At 30.9% G+C, this 14070-nt stretch overlaps 1 protein-coding gene across 1 annotated transcript in view; it reads left to right on the forward strand.

Moving 5' to 3' along the window:
- LOC134687712 (E3 ubiquitin-protein ligase RNF213-like) overlaps nt 1-14070 on the forward strand; it is a 111295-nt gene that overhangs the window by 86949 nt on the left and 10276 nt on the right. The window contains exons 41-52 of the mRNA XM_063548170.1: nt 2558-2683; nt 3608-3661; nt 4286-4486; nt 4933-5056; nt 6047-6081; nt 6893-6987; nt 8588-8744; nt 9736-9925; nt 11351-11451; nt 11715-11772; nt 12022-12206; nt 13697-13838. Coding sequence (XP_063404240.1) covers nt 2558-2683; nt 3608-3661; nt 4286-4486; nt 4933-5056; nt 6047-6081; nt 6893-6987; nt 8588-8744; nt 9736-9925; nt 11351-11451; nt 11715-11772; nt 12022-12206; nt 13697-13838 — 1468 coding nt within the window. The remainder of the gene's footprint in view (nt 1-2557; nt 2684-3607; nt 3662-4285; nt 4487-4932; nt 5057-6046; nt 6082-6892; nt 6988-8587; nt 8745-9735; nt 9926-11350; nt 11452-11714; nt 11773-12021; nt 12207-13696; nt 13839-14070) is intronic.

Consider the following 14070-nt stretch of genomic DNA (forward strand, 5'->3'; position numbering starts at 1 on the left):
AAGAGGAAATCTGACCGGAGTAAAATTGTTAAGCAGGTCAACATCTATCTGCACTGAAATTTTCAGATGAATCGGACAATCCATTGTTGGGTTGCTGCCCCTGAATTTGATATTTTAAGGAAATTTTGCTGTTTTTTGTTATAATCTTGAATACTATTTGGATATAGATAAACTGTAAACAGCAATAATGTTCAGCAAAGTAAGATTTACAAATAAGTGAACATAATTGAAATGGTCAGTTGACCCCTATAGGAGTTATTGCCCTTTACAGTCAATTTTTAATCATTTTTCGTAAATCTTAGTAATCTTTTACAAAATCTTCTCCTCTGAAACTACTGAGCCAAATTAAACCAAACTTAACCACAATCATCATTGGGGTATTTAGTTTACAAAATGTGCCTGGTGACCTGGCCATCCAACCCAGATGGCCGCCTTGGCTAAAAATAGAACATAGGGGTAAAATGCAGATTTTGGCTTAAAACTCAAAAACCAAAGAATATAGAGCAAATTTGACATGGATCAAATTGTTTATCAGGTCAAGATATATCTGCCCTGAATTTTTCAGATGGATCAGAAAAGCAAAAGCATTTAGAGAAAATCTGACTTGAGGTTAAATTGTTAATCAGGTTAAGATCTATCTGACCTGAAATTTTCAGATGGATCGGACAATCGTTTGTTGGGTTGCTGTCCCTGAAATTGGCTGAATTGGTAATTTTAAGGAAATTTTGCCTTTTTTTATATTATCTTGAATCTTATTAAAGATAGAGATAAACTGTAAATAGAAATAATGTACAACGAAGTAAGACCTAAAAATAAGTCAACATGACCAAAGTGGTCAATTGACCCCCTTAAGGAGTTATTGTCCTTAATAGTTAATATTTAACAATTTTCATAAAATTTGTAAATTTTTACTATCATTTTCAACTGAAACTTAAATGGGCCAAGTTCATTATAGATACAGATAATTGTAAGCAGCAGGAATGTTTAGTAAAGTAAAATGTACAAACACATCACCATCACCAAAACACAATTTTGTCATGAATCCATCTGCGTCCTTTGTTTAATATTCACATAGACCAAGGTGAGCGACACAGGCTCTTTGGAGCCTCTAGTTTAAACTTCCAGGTAGGTTTCGTTACTGGTTAACATTCATCGCAAATATCACCTTGTTTTATATGTATTGGCAAGATAATTACTGTAAATTTTGAGGTCATTATTCTTTATAAAGCATAAAAACGTCAGTATTCACCTAAGAAGCTAACAAAATCTTTAAATAGAATTATTAAGAAAGGATATAGTTACGATTCTGTTTTCAAGTCATCAAAGATTGATTTTTTTTTTGCGTTAATATTGATTCACTTATAGGGTCTTTGCATCAGAACTAAACACATTATTTAAAAAATAGTTGTTGGCATGAAACGGGTTATGTTCTTCTCATATATGTTATGATGGTATGATACCAAACCCCTCACGGGAAGGGATTGTGTCTCATATTCATATGATGAAGACATAATCTTTCAATCAGTTTAATTGAAGTCTGGAACTGGCATGTCAGTTAACTGCTAGTAGTCTGATGTTATTTATGTATTATTGTCGTTTTTTTTTGTTTTTTTTGTTACATCCTCTGACATCAGACTAGGACTTCTCTTGATTTGAATTTTAATGTGCGTATTGTACTGCGTTTGCTTTTCTACATTGGCTAGAGGTATATAGATGGAGGGTTGAGATCTCATAAACATGTTTTACGGTGACCTATAGTTGTTAATGTTTGTGTCATGTTGGTCTTTTGTGAATAGTTGTCTCATTGGCAATCATACCACATCTTTTTTTTTATATTAACCCCGCCGCAATTTTGCGCCTGTCCCAAGTCAGGAGCCTCTAGCCTTTGTTAGTCTTGTATTATTTTCAACTTTAGTTTAGTTAGTACAATTTGAAGTTTAGCATGACATTATTTGTCACTGAACTAGTATATATGTTTGTTTAAGGGCCAGCTGAATGACACCTCCGGGTGCAGGAATTTCTCGCTGCATTGAAGATCTGGTGGTGACCTTCTGCTGTTGTCTGCTCTATGGTCGGGTTGTTGTTTCTTTGACACATTCCCCATTTCCATTCTCAATTTTAATTTTGTACAGGCACTGTTTCCTGCAGATTATAGAGATTTGACTGATTTCAAATAAACGATATAACCTTCTACACGGTCCTTCATGTAGATTATATATGACTACAGATACACATTTTCGCAAGGATTAAACAAAGTTGCAAACAGGGTTTTCACTGAAACAATGATCAAACACAAAATCATGTTCTTATTCCGTGTAAGACTGAATTGATTGTTTGTTTAAATTTTCGACCAAAATATTTAAAACACTTACAAGCTATAAGTATATTTACTTTTACTTGAAATATACACCTACTGTTGAATAAGTGAAACTTCAATAACACAGAAATGCAGTCTTTTTAAAAATAAAACAACAAATAAATAAACCCCTACTGAAATTGAGTAGCTTAACCTAGTAGAAACTTTGGGATAAATGTTCATTTACCTTTCTTTTCATAGACAAAAGTATGTATTGAATGGCAGTGTAGCATTAATCTTCTACTAGCCCTTCACAGAGAAGTCACAATGAACAATCTGCATAATGAAAAATGCAATATGGAAACAGAGAAAACCAACGAAGAACAGGTATTTGTTTTTGCAATTGTTCTGCATCCGTTTATTACACATATATTTTCCAATTTCAAAATAAAACCAAACGAGGAAGAAATGTTCCTTTCAAGTTTTGTACCTTGATCAAAGGTCCCAAACAATTAAAACGTGTCAAGAATTTGGTCTATTGATCTATCTTTTTAAATTCTAAAATTTAATCTTGACAAAGATTAGAACTTCTTACAATTATAAGATGACATTGAGAGAAACAGGAAATTATGCTTTGGAAGCACACAGAAGTAAATAATGTAGAAATATTATTTAGATGTTACAGGTGTGGTTCTCTTCATAAAACACATTATTTGTAAATAATTTAATTTAATAATGATATATTGTGTTAATGTGAAGTAAAGTGTACTGTTGATAAAATCAAGTTTACTTTCTGGCTTTGAACTCAAAATAAATATTAGTTAGTGAATTGTTGATGACGATACATGTACATTGTTGAGGAGCCTTCAAGTCCTTTGCATATGTAGACGACTTATAAACATAAAAAAGGGACGAAAGATACCAGAAACAGTCAAACTCATAAATCGAAAATAAACTGACAACGCCTGGCTAAAAATTTAAAAAGACAAACAGACAAACAATAGAACACATGATACAACATAGAAAACTATAGAATAAGCAATCCGAACCCCGCCAAAAACTAGGTGTGATCTCAGGTGCTCCAGAAGGATTAGCAGATCCTGCTCCACATGTGGCATCCGTCGTGCTGCTTTTTTTTTTTTATTTAACAAATCCGGTAAAAAGTCTTATTGGTCACATTCATAAAAGGGAATCCTTATGGAATGACCACTTATGAAAAATAGCTTATTACGTTATATCTTATATTTCGTGTGAGTTTATGCTCTGATCATGTTAATTTTTATCATATCAGTCTCACATTTTACTTTTTAGGAAAATGAGTTCATTACTGATTATCTGCAGACACGTTCGTTTTTACCAAGAGAGGTGATATAGAAAGAAATAATAAGATATATTCAAGCTGCCATGTACCATAATATTCTGAATTTATTTACACTGACCTAACATACGTCGGCTTTTATTAAAGTTAATATTTTTATCATTACCAATATAAAGGAAATTATTATTATGTCCGTCCTGTTTTTCTCAAATGTTAAAATCTGAGGCTTATGGTACTCCGTTCATTGGTAAAGTCCAAATAAAGTAATCAGGAAATGGTTGTGGTTATAATAAGTGGGACGATTTCGTTGCTCTCTTTGACACTAACACAGACATATTTAGCGGTCAAATACATCATGCTGTTGTCTTTAAATAATACGTTAAATAGCAAAACTTAATTTAGAACCATGAGAAAGGGCGACCTGTATCATTATATCAACAATGAAATTTAACACCATGCGTTTCTTAAAGGAATCAAGACTATTTAATCTTAATTAGTCTGCTACTTATATTTTTCAATGTTGGACGAAAATATAGATTGTGTTTGCAATTTCATTCTTTTTTTTTTAAATAGATAAAGATATCTATCTCATTTGAAATCTTATTTTGCCCATTGTTTATGCTTATATACTTACTAATCTTTTTCGATTTCTTCTTTGATTCGTTTGGCAGAAAGAAGTAGCATTGTCTATTTTGAAAAACAATGTTTGGCAGGCAGAGACCGCCAGAAATATTCACCTTGAAATGGACATTGCGCAACAAAATCTTACCTGCTTACTAACTCATTATATGGTGATGATGACCTTCATTCCAGGAAGTACAACTTTATTGATGCCTTTAAAAAATATAGCATTGAATATCGAGTGTATGAAGGTAAACACATTGAAATATTCACATATATTCGAAAAATGAACATTCAATTTTATAATGAAAGTTACTATTTTGTTATGCATTGTTATAAAGTAACTCGTTTGGTTCTGAAATTATTTTAATGTGAGTACATACATATAGGTAAAGTACGTATCTGTTAAAAGACAAGGGCTTAAATATTTCGAAAAATATCGAAATTATTTCACTAATAAGTGTGCAATAACAATTTGAGAACTGAAAGTTATTTATATTTACTCTACGTATATGTAACAGTCTGTTAACATTTTGAATATCCAGGTGTGTATTTTAGTAAAATGCCTTAAACATCATCATCCTTAATTGCATCTGTCTTAAATAGAATATGTTTAATTAAAAAGATATATTACAAGTATATTATTTGTATTGCGTGTTAGTTGAATAAACATTATAAGTTATTTTTTCTCCATTAGGATTCCTACTACCCAACTATGCCAGATGATGTAATTGCATTCTTTACAAGAGTCATGCGAGATCATAATAAGGAACATAACGTGAAATCACAGTGGGGAGGTGAAGACGTCCCGACAATATATAGTGAGTTTACAACTACGATTATATTCAGTATCAGTAGTAATGTCTGTGTTTCTAATTATAAAAACAAATAATTTTTTTCTTCGATATCTTTATGTTTTGCATTTAGACGAATACATTGCATGTAACATTTTTCGATGAGTTTTTAATGTAATTTAACAATAAGTGGACAGAATCTTTGTACAAAAAGTTGATCATTATAAACAAATTTTACTCTGGCGCTTCAAGGATTTTGAAGACCGTTTCTAATCTGGCACTTCTTTAAATATTTGATTCTTTTTTTTAATTGACATATATTTGTTTCGTTGAATCGTGTGAATCCAGTTTTACTGTAACCGTACTTTTCTTGTCAGTTTGTTTTCGACTTAGAAGTATGAATGTTCCTATGGTATAGTTTACCTCTATTTGTCTGATAAACTACATTTTCAAGTTAAAACATCTACCTTTTGCTAGCTAGCGATTAAACCTGAAATTTGAACTTAGCCATTTTTTTTTAGAAAGCACTATATTTTCACGAAAGCCATTTAGACGAGTCACGAGTCACTATTGTTTCCTGTACCATATATGCATGATATACTGCTTCCAAATAACAGCCATCGATAGCACGTGAGAGTGCAATTAACATGTTTTCTGCATAAAGTTATATTTTGAAGGATCATGCATAAGTGTAATTTTCGTTTTGAAGATAATTGTATGAAACTAGGTATCATCAGAATCGCCATATGTTGATGTTGATGTAACAAAATGAAAATGAGGTGCTTTTTTGTATAATCAAACAGTTATGTCTCGATAAACAAATTGTCTTACCACAAAAACTTGAAATCAGGTGTTTATTGAAGGAGAAATTATACGTGCACATATTAAGTAATGAATTTTTTTTTAAATCGAGGTATATCTACTGGTATCTAGTAAAAAAACATTAGAAATTCCCTCAAGATCTTTTACTTTAAACAACATTTCTGATATGCTTATATGAACTTATTTATTTTGTAGAATGCCCACAAGGTCACCCTTATACCATTGGAGACGTAAGTATATTTTTGTATGGAAGTAGTGTATAGTAACTCTTTGAAATTTTAATGTTAGATGGCTACTTTTGATATATTTTCTGCCTGTGTATCAATAACAGCTCGCATTTTAAAAAGATTCGAAAAATCAGTGGCTAACAACTTTTGAGAACCGATCTATGACGTTCAAATATATATGTTTATATAATAAAAGAGCTAGCTAGCATTGCATGCCTTCAAATCCTGTAGAATAACAATTGAAAATACAAAAAAATACAAAAAACAAACAAAACATTTTTTTTTAAATCGGGTTATATTCCTGGGGTATATCCAAAACGTTACACATTTGACATTGTAACCCTCTCATTGGTTACTTCATATTGTTTTGCTTTACTGCACGTTGCGAGTGTCATAATAAGGAAAAAAGAAACATAGAATAGCAATTTGTCACCCAACTCCGTTGAAGATGCCATTATAATATCTTCAAAGTATTTTATGTTTATTCATGTTAATACTGATTACATGAGAAGGAAAGTTTTTTTTCAATCTTTTTTTGCTTCTTATGTCAGCGTACGAAATGCATTGTATGTTAAATTCACGAATCCTAGTCACCTTACTCCTTCTGCACTTTGAATATAATTGGCTTTATTCGTATACTTGGGAACTATTTATATTTAATGTTTGCATTCGCAAAAATTTTAATATGTACAAAGCTAACTAAAAGACGCTATTTTTTCTTCAGCCCTAATATATGTTTCCAATAATAGACTTGTAACTTTTATTTTATTCCAAAATTAATGAATGTTTCATTAAGGACTTTTTCTATTATTAGTGTGGAAAAGCTTATTATGAATATACTTGTTTTTGTGGAGAAAAGATTGGAGGAAAAAGCCACATTTTACTGACAACAAACAAACAGGCATCAAGGTGAATTTAGCTATATTGAAAATGTATCATTTCATCATTTTTTAATTTGAATAAGAAAAACTTGTTATGTTTAAGAAACGAAACCCATGCATACACTACGACTTAGGAACCAAACAGTATATAGTGTCATCCTGTTTGAATTGTTTTACACTAGTCATGTTAGGGGAACTGTATAGCTTGCTGTTGGATGTGAGTCGAGCCTCGGTGTTAAAGACCGTACTTTGACCTATGATGGTTTATTTTTTACAAATTGTGACTTTGATGGAGAGTTGTCTCAATGGCATTCATACCACATCTTCTTATATCTATCAGCATGATTGATATGTTTTCACATTAAAGTTGAAATTGAAGTTGAAGCAATCAATTATATTGTTATAGTTGCTCGTTTGTCAAATCATTATTAGCGAATCGTCCTTATAAAATGATTTGACATATTGTATTTCAATACAAAGGTTAACATAATGGATTTCATATTGAAACCACAAAAAAAGCACAAAAAGCACAGTGGGGAGCAAATCTTTGATAAATTGACTTATACCTGATTTTGGTGGACATTGTTCTTAATCAATAAATAAGGGTGTACTGTTTGTTGTTTATCTTTTCCTTATTTTTTGTGTGACTTCGGTGTTGTGTTTTTTTCTAGTTATATGTTAAAAATGCATATTGAATGTCATCTCATTTGTTCATAGCAGTTGACCCATCTTTTCATGAAAACGCGTTTTTTAAGTACATTTGTGGCAATATGTTGGCTGCTTGACGCCAATTAATATTACATAAATTTATTCTTTTTGATTCTGTTGCTGTCCCCATTTAATCAATATTACAAAACTTTAAACAAGTGGCATACGATTGGGTTGTTTAGATAGCTTTTCAACCCATAATATTTTAGGAAATGTCTGAACCAAATCGGGAGAATGGCAGTTGTTTTTCACTTATTATGCCCCACCTACGATATTAGAGGGCATTATGTTTTCTGGTATGTGCGTCCGTTCGTCTGTTCGTCCGTCTGTTCGTTCGTCCGTCTGTCCGTTCGTTCGTCTGTCTGTCCCGCTTCAGGTTAAAGTTTTTGGTCAAGGTAGTTTTTGATGAAGTTGAAGTCCAATCAACTTGAAACTTAGTATACATGTTCCCTTTGATAGGATCATTCTAATTTTAATGCCAAATTAGAGAATTTATTCCAATTTCACGGTCCACTAAACATAGAAAATGATAGTGCGAGTGGGGCATTCGTGTACTGTGGACACATTCTTGTTATGTTGATTGATAGATTGATTTTGTCAATTTTCCTAAAATTGTCTTTTTTAAATCACACTTGGAGTCAGTAATTTGTTAAACTTTGTTATAAATAATGCAATATTGTTTCTGATTAGTTCATTGTGTCTATTACTAAAAATGGCACTTATTGCTACTTTTTAGATTTGTAGCTTGTTTTCTGTTGATTTTTTTTTTTAGTTAAAATGTTAAGTGATACTCCATTAATATAAATTTAGATGACAATTTGATGGAATTCTACACAGTAAACTTTTCTTACTAAACCATATATGTAAATAGATCGAAGAAACAATAGTTTATATATTCATATATTTCTATGTCTTTACAGCGAGGCGGCCGCAAAAGGACATATTCTTGGTAGAGCTAACAGTCTGAAAGCAACAGATATTGTTACACCTAGAAACAACCTGAGCAGAGGTTCATTTGCAATTATTCGGCTTTTGACACACATGTCAATGTTCATTGCAGCAAACTCTAACGTCCAGGTATTAATTAAAATCTGTTTTATATTTTATATTTTATTGCTATCAGCCTAGTACAATTGAGAAAATGAGATAATACAATTATAGGTCCAATACAAAAGTTAATGTTTAACACATGTGAAATTAGTAAGAACGTTTTGTTTTATCTCAATCAAGAAGTTTTAAACGATTCAACAAATTCCAATATAACAATTGTTCCAAAACAAGTTCTTTCTCCAAGCTTTAATTATTTTTAAATATTGGCTTAAATGTGTCAATCAAAATTTGATGAACTATGGACTTTTTATTATCATGATTATATTAACATAATTAAAGTGTAACTAAAATTGAAAGAATATACGTGTTATATTCGCAAAGATAAAACCAGTGCTGTAATAAGTGAAAATATAAGGAAATTGATTATTTGCCCATTTTGTTTTAAGTTTGCAAAGGTCAGTTATATTTTATGGCACTTCTCAGTAAAAGTGTTGTTTTTTATTGCCAAGTGTCATTCGATAAATGGCTGACCCGTGTTAAGAGGGAGCCAGATTTCTTGCACGTCAAAGACACCCTTGTAGATTTCTAAAAAAAAAGTAGGCTTATGCCGCTACAAAGCTGAACTCGCACCCGCAAAATGGAAAAGGATTACTATAAGTTGCAAAACTTGTTTCCCAATCCACTATAAATAAATATGTTTAAACTAAGTGTCATTTAAACTTATTTTTTGTTGTTGATTAGTTTCCCTAGCTTGACAGTTTTCACTTAGAACTCAGTACATAACATGAGAAACATTTACAGCCATTTACTATCATCTATTGTCAAAATAATGCTTTTTTGTTTTCAATTTTGTGGTTTACATATCAATATTTGGTCTACGCTTCAGTTTTGAATAAATCATATTTTTTGTTTGTTTTTTGATAACATTTTTGATTTTTTTATGTGATTGCAGTACTTATGTATATTGCTATCTTTTAATTTGACAAATATTACCACGTACTAATCATCTCATTTGCAGACAGTACAGCAGATTATAAAAACAGAGCCAGATATACAGGAAATGGAAGTGTTTCAGTTCTTATTGGAACATATCAATTTAGACATTGAGTCACTTCATGAAATCTTAGGAAAAGGAAAAGATGATATTTTTCTCATGATGCATTTTATACTCAACGAAATTGTAATGAAGCATACATCAGCTGTGATAGGTGAACATTTACAATTATAGACTTTGTTTTTATGATTGCTTCAACAAAAATTTGATCTCAAACTGACTTGAAATATGTGTTTTTTTCGGTTAAATTGAATACTTTTCAAAAGATGATAACGTAACTACCAAATTCAATGAAAAATTTAAAACGGAAAGTCCATTATTCTTGTAGAAAAATCTATTTCTTGAGCATTACAATCGAATGGAAAACAATTATCATATTCCTGTATATGCATTTCCTTAATTGGGTATAAGTTCATTGTAATCCTGGTACTTTTGATAACTATTTCCATTAAAACCAGATGTTATAGCTAGCTAACACTTGCACTGTAGTACAGTCGCAAATATTTTCTTTTTTGTTGCAATCAATGTGGAACAAAACAAACAAAATTTGATAGGTATAAATGAAACAAATATAGATACAGCAGTTAACGTTGTGCCAGTTATCTTGATCAATATTAAAACGAATAAATATGTCATCAAAGAAAGAAATAGCTCATAGACAAAGCACATTAGGAAAAATTAAAGAAAAAAATTTAGCACATCAAAACAACACATTGACAGGTGAATAAGTACAGGTGTCTTTACTTCACTAAACTGCCCTGGTATATTAAACACCCTACTATAGACCTCTTTTTTCAAACATTCTTGCTATTTTAGCTCCTTCACATAACAATAATAGTCAAATTTTGTATGTATTTAACAATTTCGACAAGTAATTTTTCTTTTTTACTTATCCATGGTATATTAACCCCCTGACATGGTATATTCAACCCCCAACTATACACCTCAAATTAAAAAAAAAATAATATAGTCAGTTTATTGCACATCAGATAATTTACAATACTATTTATCTAAAACTGGGGGTTCAATTTTAACAGGTGGTGTTTAAAATACAATATGGATACACTGAGCCCGGAGTCAAAATACCATGCGTTCAATTTTCTGTACATTATTATGACCTCGGGTTCAATTGTTGAAGGGGTTCAAAATACGATTTGACACTGGATCACGCCAAAAAGGAATAACCACAAGATGAACCAAACAGTAAAGGTTAATAGTTCACAAAAACAAGCAAAATAATACGTTTACATGTACACGTAATTTAGATGATAAACAACGTCAGTGCATAACATTATATTTCAAGATCATCACGTTTTGTTCGTGAAGTTGTTACAGAAAATATTTGTCAACAAGGAAATGGTATCTTCCGTCAACGTTTTTGAACAAATACGAGACATTCTTTGACATAACCCTGGTTCATTCACTTTGAGTTTCTGCTCAGTTCAGAACACTCTCTTTTTGCAAAAGTTCCAATGCATTGATGAACACTGATGGTTTTATTATATAAAATTCGAAACTGTTCAAAAGTCAATGAATAAAATAGTCAATATGTTCTATCTTTGTGTGTATAACATTTCAGGAGAAAATAATCCGAACGAATTGTGCAAATTGAACACAGAAAAAAGCCGATGTGAATGGGAGGATTTATTTGACCAGAAATTTATTTTTCCTGTGTTGCAGGTAATGTGCATATTATTTTGCAACTTATGTAATACATACTATTTTTAGAAATGAGATTTGTTTGCCAATAAGACAACTATTCACTAAAGACAAATTGACGTCGATATAAGAATCTAGATAACATAGGAAACAGCACAACTTTAAAAAAAAAAAAAAAAAAAAAAAAAGGCAATTTTACGTTTGCTTGGATTCAGTTTTGATTTATTGTTTGATGCATTTATCATCACATCATTTCAAAGTATATGTGTTTTTTTTCATTTAAGGATATTGAGAACATCATCCAGATGTGCGACGATAAGATTGCTAGTGACAAGAGGATGGGTAATAACTAGTCTTTGTTGTAGTATGAGATAATGAAAACCTTTTAAACATAAAAATATGAAGATTTGAAAATTGAAGGGTGTTTCATATAAGGAGAAAGGATGTTCTCGTTTAAAAATTTTGCTTTACATTTTATTTACCTTTATCACAAAATTTTTACCATAAATATTCCTGAATAAATAACCCATTCGATCTCTCATCTACTATGTTTACAAACTTACCAAACATTATAATTTAAATTTGTTTTAGGTGCTCTTCCATTAGTTTTGTTACTGCATGAAATAGATGACCACGCAAACATTGATGAGAACAAACAATTTCAAGAAATCCCTGAAGTGTGGAGATTCAGATCTTGGATATCAATTGACCATTTGACTCAGATGTTAAATACTAAAGAAAAGACGTGTCCATTACTTCATTTGTTCTTAAAGGAGGTACGATCTGGTGCAAATAAAAAAAAATGGTATCTCTTAAGTTTGATGAAGTAATTGTTATTAATAAAAAAATGTTTTGTACTCTTTTTATTAATAAGACTGTTCCGTTCATTAATCGTGAACTTTTTTCTACCATTACTTTGCTTTCAAAAAGACCACTATAAATATGTTCTAGAAATAATTGTTTCTACTGTTATTTCTGAGCATTTATTTTGTTTAGAAAATAAGAGAATTAGATTATTGCTATTTCCTTAACTTCAAGAGGATAGCTTATTTCAATAAAATATTTCTGTGTATAAAAGATAAGATAATGTGTTTTACATGTAGTATATATGAGGTTTCGATGGTGGCTTATAATGCAAGACATATGCAATTACGACATTGGTCTACCTGTATATATGGGGCAGTATATCTTTCCGGATCACATAAGATAACCCTTGGTGTCCGATTGGATTTTGTGTTGCTCGGACCTTATTTTTTTAATTTGTGTTTGTAGACTAAGGTTTGTTTTTAATAAAAAAATTTGTGTACTCTAATGGCATTGTCAGTTCGTTTTTGACAATCATTTCATTGTTTTCAGCCTCCATTTTGAAAAGTATCCAAAATTACGAAATAAAGTAGACGGCTAGGTTAAAATAGATGATTTGTTCGCTATAGTGACACACGTTTTCGTTTTATGTTTTGTTATTTAAAGAGGGACGAAAGATACCAAAGGGACAGTCAAACTCACCACATTCCCTTTAAAAAAAACACTTAAATTCTGAATATGATGACGCGTTTTCTTTTATTTTTTTGAGAATGACATACCTCTTTGAATCTGGACGATTGTCAATCGTACGAATGAAGAACTTTCCTTGCATTATTTTGTGCAAAATAGTGTCCTTGATTTTCTTGCTTTATATACATTATTAACCGATTTTCATTTCGCTATTTCCATTTTTTTCTGATTATCAGAGCAGCAAAAAATGTATTTCCCTCTACCTTGAAATGTTGATGTAAGAACTAAAAAACGCATGGAATCTTTATTGACTTCTTTTTGAATCCTATTAAAATGATTGTGATTTAGAATTTGCTTGACGTAAATGTGACAGACGTAGAATATACCATTATAAAAGTAGTATGCCCTCTTTGATAGTTTTGGTCACAGTTATGTCAAGGGGTACATTTTTATGGAGACCCGACTGGCTTCATTCTAATACATATTTATTGTTTTTATAAAAATGCATATGTGATGTTAACATCTGCTTGTGGCCGATTTGAGTAAACTGTAATTTAAAAAGATTTGAATACTTTTAGACATAATTTATTTCAATATAAAAAGATTTATGCTATAAGTCTTAGTCAAAAACATATAAATTGAATTCCGAAGGATTTGACATCAACTTACACAAATAATTGTCAAAAAGTGAGCAAACGAATTACATTTTTTTCTGAATTATATAGTCATACCCGCGATTACCGTTATGACTTTTTAGTTTCACTGCTTACAGGATCATCATCTGAGAGTTCTTCGATTTATACCAAATATAATCCGACTTCAGAAAATGTTGATGCAGAAATACAGCAGAAAACTTGACAGAGCTGAAGGAACAATAATAACTATTGAGAATGTAGAACAACAACTGGAACAAGGTTATCTGAAAAATTATATTGCTTTCCATATTATAAATAATTACAAACTTTGCACGCCATATTGTAAAATCATATTTCTAACATCATCTACAAAATTTAGTAGAACCTCAATGTATACTGATCAATGAGCAAACAGGCGGTAACCTTCTCTTTTTTCTTTTCATTAATAAGTTCCTCTTAATATATGTTTGTGTCTGAAAAATTTTGGAAATATCAATGAAACACTAGATAT

This window comes from Mytilus trossulus, chromosome 10 (assembly GCF_036588685.1).
Source record: "Mytilus trossulus isolate FHL-02 chromosome 10, PNRI_Mtr1.1.1.hap1, whole genome shotgun sequence".
Classification (NCBI taxonomy): domain Eukaryota; kingdom Metazoa; phylum Mollusca; class Bivalvia; order Mytilida; family Mytilidae; genus Mytilus; species Mytilus trossulus.